The 25371-nt window shown below is 31.1% G+C and overlaps 2 protein-coding genes across 2 annotated transcripts; both read left to right on the top strand.

Annotated features, from left to right (window-relative positions):
• Positions 1-849: 849 nt before the first annotated feature.
• On the top strand, positions 850-3172 carry LOC125073743 (trypsin-1-like). Its single transcript, XM_047684758.1, has 5 exons — positions 850-910; positions 992-1373; positions 1479-1734; positions 2765-2914; positions 3017-3172. The coding sequence occupies exons 1-5, from the start codon at positions 850-852 to the stop codon at positions 3170-3172; spliced, it is 1005 nt and encodes a 334-aa protein (XP_047540714.1).
• A 4084-nt stretch (positions 3173-7256) lies between these two features.
• LOC125073782 (trypsin-1-like) lies at positions 7257-12030 on the top strand. The gene is made up of 5 exons (XM_047684818.1): positions 7257-7285; positions 7839-7907; positions 8411-8651; positions 10554-10697; positions 11884-12030. Exons 1-5 carry the CDS (start codon positions 7257-7259, stop codon positions 12028-12030), a joined length of 630 nt encoding a protein of 209 aa, XP_047540774.1.
• The last annotated feature ends 13341 nt before the right edge of the window (positions 12031-25371 follow it).

Genomic DNA, 25371 nt, shown 5'->3' with positions numbered 1-25371 from the left:
TTACGCTAGTACATATAATAATATATATGTAATGTTGATGCGTGAATACATAACTATTACAAAACATATAAGTGTAATGTTGATAATTTTTTAAGAGTGTTATAATAAAGTTAATTTTTATATTCATATCAAGATAAAAAAAAAACATATGGAGCTTGCGTAACATTATAATTGAGCAACCAAAGTGAATACAAATTCAAAAACGAATGAAATTTCCCGGTAGTGCGAAACGATACGTCTTTTGTTAATACGTCAAAGCTGTCCCTTTAATTATTAATTAATGACGTCACTATTGATTTGGTATTTGCTTTTGTTGCTCCACTATAATATTCCGCGCGGCCTGCCTTTTGTTTTATAATCCTAGATTCACAATAACTCAACGGCATACGAAGAAGTCCTGATCTCATCAATTGTTATCGACTCAATTTCTAACGAAAAGGTTACGTTTAAGATACTTAAGCTATTCCTTTGGCTTTGCTGAGAGGATTTCGGAATAGTGTGCTATATTACTCTCCAGAACATATATTGCATTTTTGCAAAATAAAAAGTCGATCTGTTTCTCCTTTGATTCGTAAACAAAGGGCAATAATAAACCTTCATAATAATTTGCCTTGTTTGCTAGACTCCTAGTATTTGTCATTAAAAAATGGCGGTTGTATTTATTAAGTATATTTGGAATGAAACACGCGTGGTGTCAACTTACCTATTACGTACTACATGCAAAAACAAATTATTAATTTCACGGCTAATTCTTTCAACACTCGACATGATTGATTGATCTGACTAATTTAAAGATTTCAGTATTAAATCGAATGTAATGTGCTGTGTGTGATTGAATTTTTTTATATAATGTTATATATAATTTTCATATTTTTTATATTTCATAATATAATACCAGCTGATTTCAATAGTAATATTATATTATGTGTTTAAAACATATATTAGTATAATTTAGCTAAAAATCAAAATAAATATGTTGTTTATGTTTCAGAATATGATATAATTATTATACCATTATTAAATGTAAAAGGCGCAACAAGAAACAATAGAGACGAACTAAATCTATGGTCCAATTATAAGAAAAATGACGAAGGAGATTTAAAACTAGACATACAACCGTATGACGAAGCTACGGATCTTGTAGATATTGATAGCTTCGATTACAACAAAGATCGCGACAACTTGTACTTTTCAGAAAAAGATAGTAGTTCTCAAAAAATAGATGAAGATTTTTCAGCAAATTATGGTGAGGACAAAATTGTGGGAGGATTTGAGGTTGATATCAATCTGTATCCATACCATGCTGCTTATGGAAGTAATTGCGGAGGAGCGATAATTGACAAAAAATGGGTTTTAACAGCTGGACACTGCGGGTAAGTTCATTAAATACATATAATAAAACAATTGACATTTTTAAGGATCTATAAAAGGAAATATAATAAATATTAGGTATTAATAGCTATACTGCTAATCATTAGAAAGAAACCATACGTAAGAGTGGGATCAAAATACTTGAACCAAGGCCAAAAAGTACCAATAAGAAGAAACTTCATCCATCCAATGTGGTCGGCAAAGAATAAGGAACATCCTTTTGATTACGACTTTCAACTCTTGGAACTTGCTGCTCCTTTGAAGTTAGACGAAAATATACAACCGGTCAAAATTGCCCGCTTGGAGGATATGGTGATCGGTAAAATCGTTACAGTTACTGGTTGGGGTAATACTGAAGAAAATGTAAGTGAACTCAAACTCAAATTCCTTGATTCAATATAGAAGCATTACACTTACTTACTGATTGTCAAATTAAACACTACCACTGGTTCGGAAAAGAAAATACGAGATTTTTTTATTTTTATTTATACCTATATATTCAATATGATAAGAAATAGCCAGGAGGCGATCGTTTCAGTCCCAAGGAGTGCTATCAATCATAAACTCACTAATTGTATAATAACCTTTCGCAAACAAGCGTTTCTTAACATTTGTTTAAAATTTGGCAACAGAGGCATTTTGAACGCTTCCTGTTGTAGAACCGTATACATTGCCCCACAAAGAGTTACTGACTCTATGCAGTCGAGTAACAGGAGTAACGAGTTTTTGTTTGTTCCTTGTACAAATGCTAGGAGTATCACATTTTCTTATAAAATCTTTGATATTTTTTCGTACAAGCATAATATTACAGAATATATATTGAGAAGCAAAAGGCAATATCTTGATTTCTTTAAATTTATACCTCAATGATACTTTAGCTCCTAGGTTATATATTGCGCGAACAGCCCTCTACTAATGGTGAACAAATTATATTATAATATTTAACTCGTCGTCTTGTTCCCTCCACTACGGCTCGGGATGGCACTGGATTTAAGGTGAAATGCTTCTAACAATAAATTCACCATGCAATTATATTAATTTTAATCTGTATATATTTGTTTAAGTCATTCATTATCAAATTTTTATCGGTACACATAAAAAAAATCGTACAAGAAAAATTAATTTTTGGCTACTGACTTTTTCACCTAAAGAATTTAACTTTGTAATTTCAAAACAAATGGTTTTATAATATTATAAGACCTAATATGTGAAATAAGGTTGCATTATTGAATACAATTAATAATTTCTGGTTATAACAAATCCTCTGTGATAATCCTCCGTACTGCGTTTGATTCTTGCTTGTGATAAAAGTGACGTGGCATTTACGATAAATGTCATAGAATAGGTTAATTATTGTTGTTGCATAAATAATTATTAATTTCGACCATTTCAGGGTCCTTATTCAAATGTTTTACGTGCGGTTCGAGTGCCAATTATATCGAAAGAAAACTGTCAACTGGTACCGTTTCCATATTTCCGTGGAAGCTTGACTTCTAGAATGTTCTGTGCAGGATTTTCCGAAGGAAAGAAGGATGCCTGCCAGGTATATATAAATACATTAAGAGATATTTTATAATTGTGAATTATAGGAATTGGGCATATTAGTTTTATTCAACTTGAGTATTATTGTAATTTTTTATTTTAGGGTGATTCGGGTGGACCGGCTGTCGCCTATGATAGACTTCTAGGTATGGTATCATTTGGTTATGGATGCGCTACTCCCGGATCCTTCGGCGTGTACAGCAAAGTGGCTAAAATCCGACCTTGGATAAAAGAAATAACAGGCATGGATTTAGATTAAACTGAATCAGAATTAAATGTAATTTTTTATCCAATGATTATATTTTACTAACATAATTACCTTTAATAATTATTCTAAGAGTTTCCGATTAAAATTCACTATAACTTTAAACCACGAATATATGTCTCTTCAAATGTATAGGTTATGGAAAATCGAATATATGACTGAAAAAGCTATTACGATTATGCATTGATGTTTAGATATTGGAAATTTGCCAAACATGGTCATTAACGTGTCTACTTAATTAATTAGGGCGTAATAATTGACCACCATAGAGCTCAACGTGGACTCCTGATCTTCTATTTTTATGAGTTACATCGTCATTACTCTTTTTTTCCGAGATGGCAAATTAGATCACGTGAGTCTTAACTGATTATTCCGAGTTCAAACCCAGGCGAGCACCGTTATATTCTTATATGATAAATTTGTGCTTATCATCTCGTGGTCGTCAAAAACGATCGATAGAAAGGAAAACGTCGTAAGGAAACCAGTTTGAGACAAATTAAAAATCTGCCACGTGTATCCAACAATCCGCATTGAAGCAGCGTGACATTAAAATCCAAAACATTTTCTTCAAAAGGAGAGTATCCTTGCAGTCGGACATTTACAAGCTGTTACTTGTATAATTTTGTCTTCTTGGTGCGTATTATGTAACGTTAACTGGTGCCTATACGTATCTGGTTAAACTTTTAACACTAGATCCCAGCCAAACTAACGGATTACCAATAAAGTTCTAGAATATTGTAGGTCCTTATTGAGGCTCATTTTAAATCTAAAATAAAATTACGCGTCGTTCTTCTAAAAAGATAAAATTTATTCAGTTATGAAATAGGCATTTCTTTTCTTTTTATTTTTTATATGTAGTCGGAAGGGAAAATAAGGCACCTGGTGGTAAATTGTTACCAATGCTTAAAGAAAGAGGCGCTGTACGAAATTTTAACCATTTCCTACATACGCATCACCAACCTTGGGAACTGAGATGTTATATCCCTTGTGCCTGTAGTTACACTGGCTCACGCACCATTTTAACTGGAACACAACAGTACTAAGTATTACTGCTTGGCAGTGGAATATAAAAATAGATTTTTCTTATAAATACTATTTTTTCAAAGCCATGACAATAGTTTTCGTTATAAAATACAAGCAGTATAATTATATCTATATCTAAAACGAAATTATAACGATCGGTCAATGACCCCGTTTGAGATCTTTTATATCTAGTTAGATACCGATATTAACTGCACTTATTTCTTGTCTCCTTCTGTTCGTAACTCATGACGTAAATGGTATGGTATTGTGACAGCTCAGCCATATTTGGTTATAGACCAAGTGTAACAATGATTCTATTTCTTTAATGAAATTCTATTCGATACGAATAGAAATCTGAAGGTGTATCCGTTTATAGTACAAACAGCTATAACTAATCGCACATTTTCAATGGTCAATAGGACACACATATGTGACGTGACTAATGGCATTTTGGTCCATAGTGTTCTATTTACAAGCGTTATGTCCTCACGTGTTATGCCTTAAATGTTATATGAATTTTAAATTTGGTCGCATTTTGCCATCTCTGTAAATGTGTAAGGCAACGTCATGATTGATAGAATATCAAGGCGGTTACTTTAAAATAAAAGACTTAAAGATTACAAATTTAGAGGCGGCCCTATGAACGGACTTTGTAAATTTGTTTTGAGTCCAAATCATCTAAAAAATATTTCGATTTAATACTATTTTTTGAAAGGATTATTTTTTAAATTTATTTTTTGTATATTACCATACCATATTTTTGTATAAAATTTAGAACGAAATGTCATTCAAAAAAAGATACCTCTTTTTTTGAATGACATTTCGTTCTAAATTTTATGAAATCCTGACTTCAATAAATACATATTTACATGAATAACCGTGCTTAATTTCCTATATAGGTAACATAAACGATAAATTTACTTAAAAAAAAAACTACTTTTCTTGTTTGTAAAAAGTTAATTATTACGAGCAAGACATTTGATAAAATATAATGAAAATTCAATTTAAATTCACGATTATAACAATGTGCTTCGAAATAGAATAATGAAAACATACAAGCGTTTCATTTTCGTTCTTGTAGTAATCAATATTGACGTTGGAGTTTCGTTAGTTACCAATAGTTCTTTATTTATTTTTATTTAGAGCCTTGTTGGACCAGTGTTTAGAAGACATGAGTCTGCAACATCTAAAGTGATGATTCCGAGTTCATACCCGGGCAAGCAACACTATATATTCACATATTTGTGTACAGAATTCATCTCGTGTTTGACGGTGAAAGAAAACATCGCGAGGAAACCTGCACGTGGCTGATGAAAATATGCCACGTGTATCTAAACCTCATTGGAGCAGCGTGGTAGAGTAACCTACAAACCTTCTTAAAAGACATTAACAGAATTTTACTTATTTTTATTTGTATTTATTTTAAGATGTAATTATAAAATTGACTTACTCTTATGTAATTGATCCGACATGCTATAACGGATGAGATGATTTATCACACATCATCTCATAGTCAGTGATTAAGGAAAATATCGTGAGGTTACCTATACGTATCAAATAACTTTCTGCCACATGAATATCTGACAATCAGTACTTCATCTCGTGATGATCGGTTAAATTTAAATATTGCGTTTATTATAAGAAGATTTCGATTGATACTACTGGACTTCCATCCAGTATATACATAACTAAAATTCCTTATCAGTGCTTTGAGAATAATGTATGTACATACCCAGTTTTGTTGTGTTTCGATTTGAACGTTGAGTGAGCCAATGTAACTACAGGCACAAGGGACGTAACACCTAAGTTCCCATGGTTGGTGGCCCATTGGCGTTGTGTGGAATGGTTAATATTTCTTTCAGCGCTATTATCTATAGACGGTGGTAACCACTTACCATCAGGTGGCCCATTTGTTCGTCCACCAATTTAATAATATAAAAATGAAAAAAAAAATGACCCAAAAAACAATACTTATGTATTTTTCTTGGTGGTAAGGCTTTGTGCAAGGCCGTTTGTGTAGGTACCAAATATACTATACTACCGCCAAACAGCAATATAGTATTGTTCTGTTCCGGTTTAAAAGGTGGATGAGATAGTATAACTACACGACCGCATAAGGGATATAGTGCCTTAGTTCTAAAGGTTGATGACGCATTGATTATGTAATGGAAAATAAATTTCTTACATCGCCAATGTCTTTCAGCGGCGGTGACTACTTACCATCATGTGGCCCATATTCTCGTTCAAGAAAATCAGTTCAATCTTTCTAATCCAATTTTTTTTAAATATTTTCCATAAATATCCAATAAATTGAAATATATTAAAATTTTAGCTATAATCACTATCGAAATTAAAAACAAACATTCGAAATTCCTTCGGAAGCAGCAGTAATTGCATCACATAGAAACTATATGTAGAGCTAAACCAGTGCAGTCAAGCGAGTTCTAATTCCATATTGTAACTAACTTGGTGACACACGTCATATAATAATTATATTTTCAGCATATTAGGTGGTACAGATATAGATATAGAACAGGCGTCATATCATGTGAACTATGGGGATATCTGTGGTGGTGTGTTGCTGGATAAGAAGTGGGTTTTGACGGCTGCGCATTGTGGGTAAAAAAATCTAGCTATTCTTCTACATCGCATTGAATTGAATGGATCGATTGAATGAGATTGAAGAATGAGGGGGGGAAATACAATAAAATGACGTTTACATAATAATTTCTACAGCAAGACGTTCTCCACCAATTTAAAATAACATTTATGCATATAATAAATTATACTTCTTACTGGTACAATTTACACTGGTCTAAAAGTCAGTCATATAGCCTTTTTTATACTAAAAGAAGCTGACCCAACAGAAGCTGACGTTTCCAGTGTATTTGGCTCACAATCCCTATTAGAAAACCCGTGTAAACTGCTAATATGCCATGAACTTCAATTTTGACACGAAATTTTTCAAACGACAATTTTCAAACGAAAAATGCACATGTATATTTCTTTCCTAAAGAACCTTCTATAAAGTCTTAAAATACTTAAAAAAGAGAAGATGAATGAAATCGATACAGTCGTTTTCAAGTTATAGCATGGCAAATACAAATAGGGATTTTTTATGTATAGAGGATGATATATTATATTTCCATACAAAGTGTTACCATACGGGAAAACATCCGAAATTTTATATGCATGAATATTATATCATTTTTAAACTTAATTGTGCGAGATATTGTGATAAGATTTTCAAAGCTTCGGCAAGATTTCCAATCACCGCAAACAATCTTGAATTCAGTGTTTTACCGAAATAACCCGAGTCTATCAAACCTCGTCTTGAATTGAATGTGAAGCGACGTCTACCTAATACCTACTAGCTGAAAATGGAAAATTTACCACATCCTATATTTTCTTTCAAGATATTCAAGACGTTAAATATTCTATTTTATAGATTCTTTTTTATTGCCCTTGAATTCGTACGAATATAAAATATTTATTGTTTAATATTAAATTCTTTTTTGTTATGTTTTTGAGCCTGAGTAGTCCGGCTAACAAATATGTTATTGAAGATAATTCCTCAACTTTCTTTACTTATCTGCCTCATTTTCTGATTGTTAGTGAACCCATTTTTAAATCCCAGTTCGGAACAGTCAAAGTTATTAGTTTTCTTCAAAGTCAATCAAGTAAGCGTATCAGTAGGAGCTTGGAGGTGAGAATTTAGCAGCGATACAGTTCTATGCTTCCAAAAGTACATTAAGCCTTTGGTCCTGTAGTTAATCTCCCTCCATTTGAGTCAGATTTCGGGTTAAACAACTTTTTTTATTACTAATACATTTTATAACTCATAAAGAACTTACATACAAAATTGGTTCAGTAGTAGAATCTGTAGCAGTACATATCCACAATATTCATACATACATGCATATTCTTTTGTTTTTTTTTTTAGGGTCACCTAAAAAAATAAAACAAAAGAATGCATCAATTTATATTTTGGCAACATTCAATTTGAGTTTAAATATAGAATGATATTTACTAATTGTATTCATATAAATTTTTCCTTACAAAAAGGTACCATTATATATAATTAGGGGAATAGGGGAATAGAAATGCATCTTTGCTTATTCATACACTTGAATTACATACGATAGTATCCTTGGGAATAGCTATCGTGATAATTTTATCAGAAGTACCATATTATCTTTTTTCTTACAGAACTGAAAGTGACTTCATTCGAGTTGGAAGCCGATACCGTTTAAAGGGTCCAAAAATAAGAATAAAATTGCACGTCATACACCCATTATACAAAAAAGATCATTCATTTGATTATGACGTGCAGCTCCTTGAATTGTACAGAGACTTGCGGTTTGGAGACACTGTGAAGAATATAACAATCAGTGATGGACTTTGTGGCGACCATATAACTGTGTCTGGATGGGGGTATTCCGAGGAGAAGGTAACTTTGAATTCGTATTTTGAATATATTTTAGGAGTCATTCTATCAAAGATTGTACTAACCTTAAACCTTCGCTCTTATTACCACTGGCAGTGTTTGAATTAGAGATAACTTTTGCACAGTTAATGCACTACCGATCATGTAGTCTAAGATGTAAACTCTTGTATATGTAAGTACTTTAAGTCATCCAATCCAGCCAATCTTAGCCTTTCTGTGTTAACCTAAAACATATTCACAAACGAGACCAAACTAAAAAAAAAATAACCTTCGTAACTAAGGCAGATTTAACAAAAACTCTGACTTTTGTAGAAAGTTTGATATATTGAATTGTTTTTGCTGGAAATTCTGGCTAATAACGTATAAGAATTATTCAGCTACTGACAGACATGCTAGATTTTCCCAATCAAAAAATGATCATTAAATAAAGATATTATTCGAACCGTAGTTACGAGTTAATCCTGTCCTGCTTATGACGTCTGACTGATCGGTCAAAGTTTTAATACATACCAGAAATATATCAATCTATCAAATACAAGTCTTATTGCTATGTCGTTAGGGATCTATTTTACGTGTAGTAGGAAAGCAATCGGGACTTTCGATTGCATATAAAAGGAGGATATGAATTATTGATATAAAAAGCATTCGTCAAAATTTAAATTATTGCAAACATTTTCGCGAAAATCAGCAAACGTGGAATGATAACCGAATGACAGCTTAACGTGCTCTCTGATGTGGAGAGATCAATAATAAATTAATATTTCGTTTAATGCAATGTCCTGTCTGGTATATAGGATATGGGTAGCGGATTCGTATCCGACGACACATATTAATCCGTTCAATGAAACTTCGATTTATTTACGAAAAATATAATTTTAAAAAATAATATATAAATATATTATTTTATATATTTTTTGATTGTACATTTGTCATGGAAATTAATGCTATTTTAAATGATACGTACAAAAAAATCCATTAAAATATCAAACATATCGCAAAAGGTGATTTCTGCGAGTGAACCAAATAACTTAGTGAATTCATTGACATTAGTAACAATAATTAAAAAGCTAATATCTGTAACATATTCATATATGTAAATAAATATATATAGGTATGTATATCTCGTAGTATTCATCGTTAATATAGACACGGACACGTGTGAACGTTATTAGCGATATTTTAAGCCCCATTGATTCAGTACAGAAGTTGTCTAATGGTTTGAAAATGTTGTATACATGGGGCACTTGATGGTGTGTTCAACACGGTTCGTCGATACAAGTAGCGTGAACTGTCAAATGCTGTAAAATGTAAGAACTCGGAAGTATCTTGTGCCTAAAATTTGCACTGGATAACCAACCCGAAATTTAGCAATATTAATTCTAATAGAAGATTCATTCGGTTTTTTTTTTTTAATAAAATATATATAGTGCTGTCAACGATTGCTGGTGTAAGGATATAACCAATAGGGATTTTGTTTCATCGTGATTATATTCTAGAAGGTAATATATTTAATTGAATTAAATATAATATTAAAAATTGCCGTAAAGCAAAGTACGTGCACTGAGGGCTACTTTAACAAATAATTAGAGGGCTACTTTAACGAATGGGGTATAAAATAAATATCTTTCTGTCTGTATGAATGTGTTAGTACCATGAGACTAAATGGATATTAACAACAATTCAAATCGCATAAGGTGAGTCAAGGGTTTACTTATTAATAATCACTAATAAATAATAATAAAATACACTAATAAATAATAATAAAATGTCTGTCCATGATTTAAAAATAACTGCATTATTTTAATGCCGTGTAGAACTACGGGAGACAGCTAATTTTCAATATAAACGTCAACATTAAGGGAATTTAAAAACATTTCTCATTTAAAAACGCTTTTATGTTTTTAGGGTGACTATAGAAATATATTACAACAAGTAAAATTGCCGTTAGTTTCTTTACAAGAATGTCAAAAGGTTGAACAGACCTGGTACAACAACACGCTTACTTCTAGAATGTTCTGCGCTGGTGACGAAGATGGCGACGCCTGTCAGGTGAGATAAGCAGTTTGAACATTTCGAATTTTGAACGAATCAAAAGTCCTTCGAAAATCTAGTATTAGCCGGTTAAAACTAGTCAAAGGTCTCACCAATTTGCTTAGTATTGTACGCAATATGCAAACACAAGCCCGTATGTTTGTTCATTGAGATTGAAATTTAGAAACTCACTTCAGAACTGACGATAATTATTATTAAAAATTTTAAATTCCAAATTCGAACAATAAATTTGAATTTTTGCTTTCTTTTGTTACAATAGATTTGTTAAGCGAAGGAAGATTTACAGGGTGTATAAATTGAGTATACAATAGCACACATATTTACAATTTAAATGATAGAGGCATGGCATGGAGCGCAAACAATCGATTTTATCACTTCGGTTGATTGTGAACACTACGTATTGTGTTGTGTCTAGATTTATTAGGTTTCAATAGATCAATGCTCCGGTTAGTACTGTGTTAATTTTCACTAGTAACCGACAAATAATACTGAATTCTATGGACTCACTTGTCTACCACGTTTGGTAATAAAATCTATTTAAATATTTTTAACAGATTTTATCATTTTCAGCGTTTTGTTTAATTGTTTATAGTGTATTGAATAAAGGCTGTTAACGAAAGATACTTGTAACGGAAATTTAATAATTTTTGTAAAATATTCAAATGTTTAAAGCTTCTTAGAAATCACTTCAAAAAAGCGAGAATGTATGCCCTTTAATAACACATACTGGGAATATTTATGACGAAATAAAATTAAAACAGTTGTAAAATTGTCGCTGAATTTATTCTCAAAAAATATATTGATGTATAATTACATACTTTTCAATCTATATTTTAATGTATTTAACACAGATATAACAATACAAAATGCCCAACAATACTTTTTATAAATAAGAAATTCAATACGTCTAAAGCAAATTATATATTATTCTTTTTAATAATCATTGATTTTAAATATATATTTAAATGCATTACATTACATTAGGCTGGTATTGCGTGTGATTTCTGTAATTTCTGTCAATTTTCAGTGTCCACCGTAATTAACAGTGATTCATTCACCCTTCACGTCGAGACAACAACACGTAGCGTTACGGAGCTGTAGGATACCGGGTGCGAGGGTGGTCGCCCAGATGAGGTCAATAGCCTACCTATAATACTGTGAAATAATTTTGCGTTCTTTCCAGGGTGACAGCGGTGGTGGTGCTGTGTCGTATGGTCGACTTATAGGCTTGTCTTCATTCGGTTTTGGATGCGGACGCGTGCCTGGAGTATATATCAATGTATCCAGCCCTTATATAAGACTTTGGATTAGAATATATACAGGCGTATAATATATATATATATGTATATGCTAAGTACGGTTTTTTGTTATGTAGCTATACACAGAATATATTTGAAGTTTGTAATGTTTTTTGTGTTGCTTAAAACGATTTGAATACATTTTTTTAAACATATTTAAAGTATGAAATAGATGGTCATTCGTTACAACATTTGAATATTGAACAAAGGTTGTATGTTGGAATCCAGGAAGCACACTGAATTTTCATGAAGTTAATAAGCTGTTTATGTGTTATGCCTATAGCCGCTGGATGGTGAAAGAAAACATCGAAAAAAAAACCGCATTTCTCCGATGAAATTCCAATAACCCAATTTGGAACGTCGTGATGTTATAAGCTCCAAACCATTTCTTCAAAACAATATGGCTTAGGCAGTAATGGCGACTATATGTATGATATTTATCTGAAAATATGTTTCCTACACAATGATGTACATAAAATAACCTATATATTTCAGTTTACATTTGAATCCCATACCATAGTATCCCATACACATACTCGCCACTACTGAGCTATTCCGGCGTTTGATTTTCGTATATAACTTAGGTAACTGCGCCACAAACACTTCGCTACGGAGCTTGCAACTATTTTGACCGCAGACTGACCCACGCTCAATTATTTAGTTATGTAATTATTATGTAAATAGTGCAAACATTTTACATAAGCTATTTACATAAAAAAAATATAACTGATATACTACGAAAAAAAATCTATACCTAAGAGTCCATACAATAAATAATAATATTATGTTTTCCAAATTTAAAATATCGAACAGTGGCATTTTGTTTTTTATTTTTTTTTGATTTCGACCTAATGCAAAGCCTTGGGCTTATTCTGATTATCTCTACAAAGAACAGCGTAGAGAGAAGATAGACATAATATACCATTATATATGTTATATACATTAGATGTAGGGATTTAAAGTGAGAACGAGGGCCATATTATATATTCATTGGATTGACAGACCCTGTCTGCGACCACCGCGACATAGGCTTCAAACGAGTATACTACTTTAGAGCCATGAAAACTAACTCTATTTTTATTCATAGCAGTATAGAGTTATTTTATGCTATTTTATGTTAAGGTTTGTTAATATTAAGTAAATTTTAAATTTTGTTACAACTTGTTAGTATATGTTTCATAATATGAAACCTTGGTTCCATATGAGATATATAATTTCAGGCCTTAGTTATATACGTTGCTGGGGTGTTTATTTACTATCTCTTTCTATCGTTACTGATTTGACATTCATTAGAAAAAGACGGCATTCATTATTAAATACCCTTAAATGACATTCATAATAATCTTTTACTTGTTAGATTCGTTATGACAAATTCCATTTTATTTAAATCTTATATGTTATATTTTTAAATCCTGTAGAGTTACAATTTTGAAATTAAAGACCAGAAACTCCTTAGTGGTTCCATAAAAAGAAAAAAAAAATGTATAAAATATCACACATTCGAGATACATCGAGACATATGTAGATATAATATATAAATTTTTATAAGAGATCAAGTAATCATTTAATAAATATTTATGCCAATGATTCTATATACATATATTGTATATGTACTTAATATATAAAAAGGTTTCATGTCAATTATTCTCCTTAGTTTCCAAACCGATATTAGTATTATCACAGATTAAACATGATGACATTAAATGATAATTTAAACTTAGAACCTACTCGAAATTTTTTTTTTTTTCTGTACTTAAAACAATTCCATTTATCTTTTGTATCTGTATGTGTATTTTAGCCCAATAACTCTTCAAAGCGTTAGTCACTGTGGTGACGATGGTCGTTTCAATGCGTAACCGTCAATTTATATTGGCTATAGAATTAGAAGTTATATTTATTTTAATTAATAGTGAAATTTAACTTAAATACCGTATAAAGATACTTTTCATATAAATCTTTTCCTAAATTTAATAACTTGTCGATTCAATATTAGTTTTAGGCAAATTTGTGTCGCTTGAAATCAAAATAGTCTCATATATAAATTTTTTAGGGAAACTTGGCTGCTTATAGAAAAAAAGTCAACCAAAACAAAGAAAACGATACAATAGTTAATATAAATAATACATATTTTTATATTACATTAAAAAATATATGATTTTAATTATTATAAACATAAATACGACTGCGTAAGGTCATTTCCAGGCAACTCAATTTTTTTTTAAATATTTTATCTGTATCACGCGGAAACAAAGAGATTTATTTAAATGAAGCCTAGCAGGCTGCTGTATTGATCCCGCGGACATAGTAGGTAGCAAATATGTTGGCATATACCGTTATACGTTTAAAAACTATCTAATATCGTTAAGTATTCCCTTTCAACGTTCCGTTCAATTTTAATCACTCGTCAACCGCCTTTCCGATGAATGCGAACAAAAACGTTCATCAATTTTGCACTTTAAAAAAAACGGAACGCAATAAAATGTTACAGTCGAAAGCCCCGACACCGGCATTTAAATCGCGTATCGACAGAAAATTTCGTCCGAAAAATCACCCGAAAAACATTTTCCCATTTTCCGAAAACCCACCCACGTATACCATATATAGGTGCAGATAGAATATAATGTTAATGTAATTATCTGCCTTCAATTTTGTATAAATATTTACGTGTGTGCGTTTATATTTACATTTGTGTGTGTACGCGTGGCTGCATACGTATACAGAAATGCATTCGTATGGGTTTATTTTATCTACGCTGTTTGCTGTATATTGATGTGTGGGGGTGCACCCCGTCACCCTCGCCCGGGGGGGGAGTCATGATGATGATGACGAGTCTGCGCAAGTGCTAGAGCGGGATGGCGAGACAAAAACTATCTAGGATACCTATAGCTCTGTTGTTTCACCCTACGTCGTGTATAAGCATGTTGAATACTACCCGTTTTTCCCTGCTATTACGCCTTATTGATAAACGACCGGTCCAGTCGGTAAAGTAAATTATTAAAATTTTTAAACGCATAGCTGACGGCGACAAAAGCGCAAATGCTTTAATCAAAATGGCGGCACGTGGTCTAATATTAAAAACTGAATAGCACGCCGCAATCTATATAGCAACACATTCCATTATGACGCGAGCCTGAATTTAATATCAATGTTCGCTGGTAGGTGGTCCGACTCGTTGGTTACCATCCACCAAATATACCGCCCACCATATACAAAATTTGATAACCAAGTGTGAAAAGTAAAGAAAAAACTCCATTAGCTTGTCACGTTTGGACCGCATGGCCAATGATTTGGCTCAAATGTTTGTATTGTTAATAACCTATACATACATGTAATAAAATTGTAACAAGATGTCTGTGCACCGAATACCTAATATAAATAAAAAAAAAACAACACCGAATACCTAATATAATTTAAAAAAAAAAACAGAAAATATAAAAATCACTGCCCTATATTGATGAAACTAAGCGAGTTGGAAGCCAATATTTGCATAAGGACAGGATATAACCTCTATGCTAAAACTCAATAAATCAACTGAAGAGATTTTCTTAAAAATAGATCAAAAAGGTTGAACTCCTTTAATTAGGGGATGCATTGTATTGTATATTTTTATATGCGCGTATAACTTTAAGTACTTATAATGAAAAAAAGTGACATTATCGTAGTTTCGCATCATGTTAGAATAGTTTGTATATTATAGCAAAGAAGGTTGACTTATACTCGACCTCCTTTCACCGATATAATTTTTGGTGTTCAATTCTTAATTTAAATTATATAAATATATATTACGATTAATAATATAATGTAAGATTCTTCATCCGTTTGTATAACAATCTAATTATTTGTTTATGATTTTTATTAATATATAAAAATTATGTCACATATGTTAAATAAATGGAATTATCTTATAAACCCTGTATTGTTTATAATACCCGCAATCGAAAACCATTCAATTACTATTAATACTAATAATATTACTAAATCATAATGATAACAAAAAATATTTTCCGAAAAAAACGATACTAGCAAAATCATATAGTATAGGGCTATTAATAAAAAAATCAAGTATATATTTTTTAATCTATTAAATATATCAAATCCTTCCTCAAATGTTAAAGATGACCCAAACATATAAGTTCATTTCAGTGTCTTCTAGTCCTAATATGAATATTTATGATTAACGAATTTCAACCAAATCACATTATAAATAAAGTTGAATTTATTATCACACGATATCTCTACATATTGCTTATTTCAACTTAGGATCTCATATTGTTCCAGAATCTGTATTTCTAATTTTGAATATGGAACACTTTTGTAAGATTATAAAAACGATCATATTCGTTTTATATTAAACGTTTTACAAAATGGCGGAACCCATGGAAGAAATTATCCGTTACTTCCAACACAGACGTGGTAGTTATTTGCATAATATATACTTAACTTATATGCTTATTTCACATAAAAATCACAGAACAATAAATACAATGAAAATGATAAACTTAAATCTGAAAATCGGATTATGAAATCGGGCATACAATAATACAATTCGGTTTATTTTTATATATATTAGCGTCATTAACTGAATCTATCATCTACGACATTAGAGGACGGAAACTATGTTTTGTAGCACAATGTCTGTGTACGTATTACCCAAAAATGACAAATTGCAATTCAGCGTTATGATGTACAAACTAATAATACAATATTAGATAAACGTTTGTCAATTGACAGAAATCATTTATCGAACTTTAAAATAATCACAAAGATCCGTTCATACAAATCGAAAAACCAAAAAAATCTGTATGTATTTCAATTTATAAAAAAATAATTTATTTTTTAAATTTCGAATGAGTTCTACAATTTTGCTGCATGTATTTTTATGATTAAATGTCACATTAAATCAAATAATATGTCTATAGTTTCATATTCGAAAAACGAAGAATTTTTATTTTTAAATTTCGAATGTGTTCTACGGGTATGTAAACGTATGCAGTTTATATAATGCTTCTTGACATGCTATTTGCACAATAGTCACTGTTCCGAGCCAGCACATAAGGCTTAATAAGCGCAAATGAAACAGTTAATATTCGTATATTTTCACGAGGCTCAACGAAACATCGAGAACAATTGGAAAGATAATCTTCCGACATTGACGCATTATAATTATGATCATATTATTACTGCTTTTATCATCAAATATTATATTGTAAATACACGTTAATATATAGCTATTAAAATAAAATTATAAAACTTTTTTTTAATGTTAACTTTTTTGGGATAAATATTTCATTCTAAAATTTAAGATTTTAATTACAACAATTTATAAGTACAACAAGTAACAAAATCGTTCTAGCTGACATTGTTTCTTTATATAAAAGTACCAAAAATTAGCGTACAATTAGTTTTTTCTTTTTTTTTTTTCAATCAATTAATAACTCAGGATCAAAACCCGCACTTATAAAGCCAGTTTTAATAATGACACATAGAAATTTGAACAGCCTTGATCCAGGCTTATCTGTAATACACAAATGAATGGGCCCCGACGCCATATTTTAATGTACGCATTATCTGGTGATCATTATTTTTATATATTATATTATAAATAATTAAGTCATTTATATTAATAATACTTATAATACGTTAAAAATGTATACGACTTACAAAATATGTATTGTGTAATTTATTTATATTTTATTTATTACATAAGATTATTAAAAATATAACGGAACTTTTCTATTTAAAGCAACAAAGAGTTTGATGTAAGGATTCCAATATAAAAAAGTGTGTAGTCTATTTCCTAAGGGATACATACATACATAAGCTGGGTCAGTAAGCCAGTGTAATTGTACAAGGATATTGTCTTTAAGAACCCACAGGCGGCGCATTAAAGATGTAAGCAATCGTTTAATCTCGTACTAGAATTATATGGACGAAGGTAATTTGCTGGTCTGCCTAAAACAGATAAAATAAAAATATTTATAAATAAATTATTTTACTAACTCAAGATGTAAGCTTAAACGATGATTCAACATTTTTGATGTTCAATACGAATCTAATATTATTTAATTTATTAAGACATTTAGTAAGATAAATATATATTACATAGTACGTTAAATACATTTTATTTTAACTACTATTGATATTTAAATTAAGAATTTCAAAATTATTTCTTCAAACAACCTTCATTTAAAACATATTCATAGAATAGTAATAATTTTGTTGCGTGACATGATTACGTAAAAAAAAAAACTTTTATTGTCTATACAACTTTGGGAGCTTAACAGATTGTAGGATTATGATTATCGATAAAATTATGTATTACACAAAAAAACAGTCAGGAATTGAACCTCAAACCTTTAATCGAACATGTTAACAATCACCATCGGTCCATCTAACCCAATAAGTCCGAAATTGTTAGGGCAGGTTAGTTATAGACCACAGTACGCGTGATAGACAGATATGCGACTTACTAAAATGAGTCCTATGTATATAGGAAAAAGAATCACAATATTTTGTACCCAACGCCTTGAGATCAACAGCTTTAACGAATCTTTAGATGCGGTTCGATTCGACATTCTTAATTATGATCGTTTAAATATTTTCAAACAAAAAGCTTAAAGTCGAAAAGATTCTCATTTAAGTATATAGTTAATATATACTTATCGTAATGGCCGCCGATATATTATGTAACTCAGAAAGTGCCATTTTGTATATATAATCTTTATGTACACAAATTTCGTGGTATTGATCGCGTGTTGATAACACCTCAGTTGAAATTAATAACAAGCAAATAGTTTATTCTAAACGACCGTACAAAATACACTCACACATAGAACGTGTAATTTGTAAATTGAATTCCTCGGTCAGGTTCTACTAGAGGCTGCACGGGTGGGCATATATATGGAGTTTTATAATAAACACAAAATCATTATTTGATGATTCCGAGGTGTACGCGGGAGACTGGGATGGGGTCACCCCAGGGAGGGAGGTGCAACCCATCCCCCCGTTGATGGGGCCATTGCAGCAGCAATGCAACCTTCCGACATCAGTGTGGCCAGCGAGCCTGATGACGACGCGTGTTTACCACCTACGCAACGCGCGCAAAAAAACTAACCGCGCAAAAAAATATCAAAAAATATTACAAAAAATTTCAAACGGCCTAAAATCCAGAAAAAAAATCGAAAATTTAAAAATACCAATCTTTTGGTTTAACAAAAATTTCGAAATTACGCGCATGCGTTAGAGTCATCGCTGCCGCCCGCTGACACATTCAAGAATAGTTTTATGCAATAGACGATATTCAGTTTTTTCACATATTCATCTTAGATTTTAAGTGATTTATTAACCAATAGTATTCAGCAACACTTGAACTCTTGCAATAGATCGGAAAACCGGTTTAATTTCTGTAAACTATAAACTAGTGTTAAGGCAACTGAAAGGCAGTTCAGCTCGGATTTGTTGTAAAAGGGCAAATTAACATCTACAACCATCCGGGAGGAGCAGCCAGTAACAATTACACGAAGAAAGAAATCCATGGGAAACTCACGAAGGAAATCGTGGTACCATAGATGCAGAAACAACTAAGTTAAATGCGCAAGAAGCTGAAAACAGCCAAGATTTTATAGCAAAAGGAAATTTAGAAAAAAACAAATAACAGCCACCGCCATTTGACGATAAAGAAACACGTTTTTTCGCAATAGAACAAGTTTTACGTTTATATCAACCGTTATTATAAGGAAACAATAGAAAAGAAATTTAAGAATTTGAGTTTTTTAAGTACATTTAAACAACACTGGTTATTTTTGGAACTTTTCGATTGATTTACTTTAATTTTTATAAGCAGACTCTCCATATATATTATAGTGACAGTAATCTAGTGACTCTGGACCTAAAAATAAGGCTAAGTGATATCTGAGACTTTTGGCAAATAAGTTTTGGGAAAAGTTTCGACCAATTTCATCAACCGATTCAGATTATACGGAAGATGATAACAAATTAAGAAAAAAAAAACTCGTGCCTTAAATTGGCCTTAAATTATTAGTAAAAAGGTAAGATAAAATTACGCCAAAAAACTACAAAAATAAATCTAAATTAACCAAGTTTACCTACCTGTTGAAACGACTTCTAGATTTCTTTAATAGTACAAAATTAAAAATAAATTAAAGTTAAGACTTAGTTAAATGTTTTGTTATTTCTATACCTGTAACGTTTTATATGAGTAAATATATAAAAATATATATATATAAAATTGAACGGGCTTAAAAATAAACTAGACATAATAAATAAAGACAATATAATAAAAGACAAATCTGACAATCTAATCACAAGAGTTGGAGAAGAAGATATAACGCAGTTCCAACCAGAAGATTAACTAATTCTCTACAAGCGACTAAATACCCAGACTGACTACGAAAATCAAAAGATCCCACGATAGGTAAGTATCAACATTTTGTAACATTATAAAATGTATTTTTCATCTCTTAATATATCTGTATTATTTTATGTAAAAATTATGTCTTCGAAATTTGTTGGATCATTACGAAAGTCCAGCTCATAACCTGTACTAAAACAACCGGTAACTCTGTCTCTCTCGCTCCCATGAGGTTCGTGTATAGCATCAGTCTTTTAATCATCGTCTACAGTATATTTTAAATAAGCGTCCGTTATTTTTCTAATTTAAAAATTATAGACATATTATTAAGATTTATATACTTCTTCGTTTTTCATTCTATTATAATACTTATCGTAGTAATTTTTTTCGTCATCGACGACATTTTTAAGGCGTGTCCGAATGTCACTGAATGTGTTCAAGTCTCGGAAATGTATCAAAATATTGTCTAGCTTACGTTAGGTGGCACCTCATGCGTATCCAATGCCAAGAATGGCATAGAAACATTCGCCTCTAACTTTCGTTTTCGTCAAGTCAAGTTCAGGTTTTGCCGATGACTCGGGAGGGGTGTACTGCGCATGCCTAAGTCATCGCAGTCATTGCCCAGCCAAATTATTGATTGCGGGTAGTCGGAAAACTGCGGGAGGAAAGGGGAGCGTCATTTACCAATGTGATAGTTTTCACAACGCTCAATTATGTAGGGTGGGGGGTCGGTGGGGGAAAAAATGTATATATCAATATGGCGGATTTCAGCGGATTTTGTATTAAATTCTATCGGCCCCGCCTGCGTGTTCGGAATTTATGGACGGGCTTTAGTGGAACATTGATGGGTTTTCATTAAACGGTTTTAAATTTTATATGTAGGTAGATATCCAATCTGCTCATGCACGCTATGATTGGTCGGATGAAATTTATTTTAGCAATTCTTCGCTGCTTAACACCGTCCACTGTCGTTTCTTAATGCGCGCTGCGCTTTTTATTGAAGGGACTTGAAGTCAATAAAGCGGCTTCTTACTTTAATGATATTATATACTTATCACATCGACTTATGTATGTACCCAACAAAAACTATATAACGTCTGATAGAAGATAGTCTTCTACACTGACTAACTACGGATCAAAGCACATTGAGGCAATTCTAAATCGAAACAAGTCTTAAGATTATTTAAATGTTAATTTTACTATAAAAATCCTTCAAAGTATTTTAACAAGTGCGTCCAAAGCTTAAATATATGCTTAAAACGAAATCTCTGAGATATTGAACTAGAATTCATAAACTTAAAATTTAAGCTTAGATTTATTAATACTAACTCTCTCGGTTTTAAATATAGGAAAAAAATATGATCCAGACTTTGTCAATGGATAACTTAGCTTGAATAAAGCTCGATATTTTATAGGGAACTGCAAAGCTAAGTCTGGTACCTATTGCCTTAAATATTCAAGCTTTTAGGGTGTTAATAATCTATAGCCCTTTATTGGTAAATCTGGTTTGGCGTAACCGCAATTTGTTTATTCGTTTGAATATTTAATATGTATCATTTCGTTTCAGATTTTGTCTCGAGGCTGAATCTCAGAGTTAACATTTTTAGACAGATAATTGCGTTGTTATTATTTCAGTCTAATGACTTAGTTGTAGCACACGTGCATTGTAAATGATGATCATGGGTTCAAATTTGATCGAGTATGACTTTTCTTGTGGCAATATTATTCGACTTTAAAATATTGTCAGCTCACAAATATAAATATATTTATATAAGGAAGTATTAGTTGAATACCTACAACAGCCCCTATGGTCTATTTGAATGGTGTAGTAAGCACATATATCATGAACAAATTTTTTTAGGTAATAAAAGCTCTTTTTATATTTTATACATTCCAAAGTAAATACAAAAATCTTGCATTTAATTATAACTTATTTTAAAGAATTAGACAGGAAAACTATAGCCTAGGTAGCTGAACTCTGCTAATCGAGAAGTTCATAGTCAAAGTCAAAGTCAAAAATCTTTATTCAATATAGAAGTGTTTACACTTGCTTATTGATAGTCAAAAATCTACCACCGGTTCGGAATTTAGCACCTCGGACCTGAGAAGAACCGGCGAAAGAAACTCAGCAGAATATATATATATATATTTTTCATATAAGGGATTGGTTACATTTTTTAAATGTCCCTTGTACTAGATACATCACATCACGGTCACTTCCTTCACCTGAATTAGAGCAGTGTGGTGGAATAAACTCTTAACTCTAGACCTTCTCAAGAGGAGAGGAAACCTTAACTATGACGTAGGACATTTACGGCTGCTCCTTTACGGTACCAACTTTTTAATTAATCTTAACTTATAAAATTATTAAGAAAAAGAATAATAACTAGAGTTACATATTTGATGTCAAAGACAAATGAACTGAAATGAAGATAAACTAGTATAAAATATTATAATAGTGAAGTCCAAAAAAAGGGAAAGACAATGTATAAAATGGGGGATGAGATTAATTTAATAAAGACAGACAGCACTGGGAGAAGTGAGATGGGCCCTCTGTCACGACAGACAAGAACATTCAATAAAACAAGAAACTTCGTGTCATCACGATGCTCCAATGTGGATTGGTTGAGACATATGCAACTCATGCGGGTTTCTTTAAGATGTTTTTCAAATTACAAATACAAAATATGAAAATACAGCGATGGTTGTCTGGTGAACCAGCAACTGTTGGTTAAGATTCACGTGTTGTACTCAATATAAATCTTGGCTTACCAATAAAACCCTTTAATAAATCATCCAATTAATATCAATTAAAATTTCCTATCCTATTAAAACTAATATGCAAAAATAGTAAAGTTTATATGATGATAGTACATGGCGTTCGTATTGGCTTGTTTTGCGTCAAAGGAATGCAATGTTTGCAGCGACGAAGAATGCGCGGTAAAAAATATGAGCTGCTAGATAATGCAACAGTGTTGGAGTATGCTTTACTTGTATTTAATAAATAATGTAGAATCACAATTACTTTTTGACTGATTAAAATCTACAAACGTATTATACCTCAAACTTGAGATTTGGTCGAAGAAATTCAGTGGCTCCTACTTTTTTTATTAAGTATTGTTGGTTACAATGTAATGAAGCCGCGTCTGCATATTCATACGGAAAGATTAATCGCGAGTGACATTATTATCGATAAAGTGGAAAAAACGATATTTTCTGAAATGGAAAATATTGTGCATTTGTGCGAGCATACAAGCAGTCACTGGGCTGGTTGTAATGAAATCTATACGTATTTCTGTGTAAACATAACTATGAAACCTTTATATGACTATATTGTTTTAAAATTATGGTTTTTAACTATTCAGTCCTAGTAATTTAAAATTATCGAACATACAATCCAAACAGTGAAAAGGCTTACAAACAAACTCATTAGTTTTATATTCATTATTAATAATTATTTTATATAAATTTTGCTCTTGTAGCTTAACGCAAAACCTACTAATGCAATTTGGATTGATAAAGGTTTAATGTAACACCTTTAATTGTTGTAAATTTTTGAGAGATATAAAACAATGTTAAAGTTTAATTGATACCTAGAAAAGCTTGCTATTAGAGATAGTATTTAATAAAACAAGATAATGTCCGTGACATTTATTTAAATTGTAACAGAATTTTACAATAGCTTGAATTGTGGGAACTTGTCAGATTGGAATGTCGATTGTAATATTTAAAACCGTCAAAAAACTTTAAGATAATAAATACTTTAACAGGATACTTTAATTTTTATACGATGTTTGTCATTGATTCAAAATCAATGATTTTTAAAATATATATATTATAAAAGACTAATAAATAATTTAATTAAAAATAAAACAACGAGAGTTTATAAAATATACAGAATTCCATTATTAAATATAGAAATAAAGTGATACACAAAATTCTTACCGTGATCATATTAAGTGGATCGTAGGCCAAAAAAAAGGTCACAATCTTAAAATACATCAGTCGATAAATATTGTAGTAGACATTATATCGATTCGATGATATATAATTTCATATTTCATGTATTTTATTACAAGATAATTTTAAACAAAAATTATGAATCTACCCACCTATTATAAGTCAAACAGTAGGTATTATACTAATATCTAAAATGCCGACAAACAAAATGATCTCTTACCATTACAATGTTTTTAACACTAAAATATTAATGAAATATGATTGTTCTTACGACTAAAGCCGATTGACATAGATAATGTTTATTTATTTTCTGTAACGGAATTTAACCTTCGCTTAAATCCTTGTAGTGGTTTATAAGACATTGTATTGTTGTTAACTATTGTACTGGTTTGATTTGATGATGATAAATGTCTAATAATAATGTTATATCCAGTTAAAAGTTGTGATATGATCTTTGTGAATTTATTTAAGTCTACTTTTGTAGCTAAGTCAGATACCATTATTAGACAGCAGCTTTATTTTAGAAACATAATTGACAATTTGAAACTAAGTTTATCTATTATACATAATACTAATATGCATTTTTATAAACAAAAATCATCTGAAGTCGAATGTTTGACATATGTATACGCCACACAATAAAATTACGCTACTTACAAAAAAATAAAATCAAGTTTTTTTTATACTTGAATAAAAATATTGAAAAACATGAATAAATTATAATGTAACGTACGTGGTAGAGCATTATTCATGCGTGCGCCTCGTTGAACTCACATCAATTTTCTAACACCATTAAGAACATATGTTTTTGTGAAAGAAAAATGTGTCTTATTACATTACGGCGGTCGTGCGATGTTTTGCATGCATTTGTACTGATCGAGTGGCGACGTGAGCCACGGTTTCACGGTGGAGCGAGTTCGATTCCGGGTTTAGTACTAAAAACTACTTTATCTATAATAAGTTTTATTATTTGCGTGGAATTGAATATTTCTTAGCTTAAATAACTTTAAAGCTATTTTAATGTACGATATGTTATACATGA

The sequence above is a fragment of the Vanessa atalanta genome, chromosome 25 (genome assembly GCF_905147765.1).
Source record: "Vanessa atalanta chromosome 25, ilVanAtal1.2, whole genome shotgun sequence".
Taxonomy (NCBI): domain Eukaryota; kingdom Metazoa; phylum Arthropoda; class Insecta; order Lepidoptera; family Nymphalidae; genus Vanessa; species Vanessa atalanta.
Note: the sequence above shows the minus strand (reverse complement) of the source record. Positions and strands in the feature narration are given on the sequence as shown.

Excerpts from the sequence above, each read along its gene's own strand:
- LOC125073743 (XM_047684758.1), top strand. The coding sequence starts at position 850 with ATGTTATATATAATTTTCATATTTTTTATATTTCATAATATAATACCA. Across the intron at positions 1,735-2,764 it reads GGGGTAATACTGAAGAAAAT|GGTCCTTATTCAAATGTTTT; the intron begins GTAAGTGAACTC and ends CGACCATTTCAG. Across the intron at positions 2,915-3,016 it reads GAAAGAAGGATGCCTGCCAG|GGTGATTCGGGTGGACCGGC; the intron begins GTATATATAAAT and ends TTTTTATTTTAG.
- LOC125073782 (XM_047684818.1), top strand. The coding sequence starts at position 7,257 with ATGAATGAAATCGATACAGTCGTTTTCAA. Across the intron at positions 7,908-8,410 it reads GTATCAGTAGGAGCTTGGAG|AACTGAAAGTGACTTCATTC; the intron begins GTGAGAATTTAG and ends TTTTTCTTACAG. Across the intron at positions 8,652-10,553 it reads GGGGGTATTCCGAGGAGAAG|GGTGACTATAGAAATATATT; the intron begins GTAACTTTGAAT and ends TTATGTTTTTAG.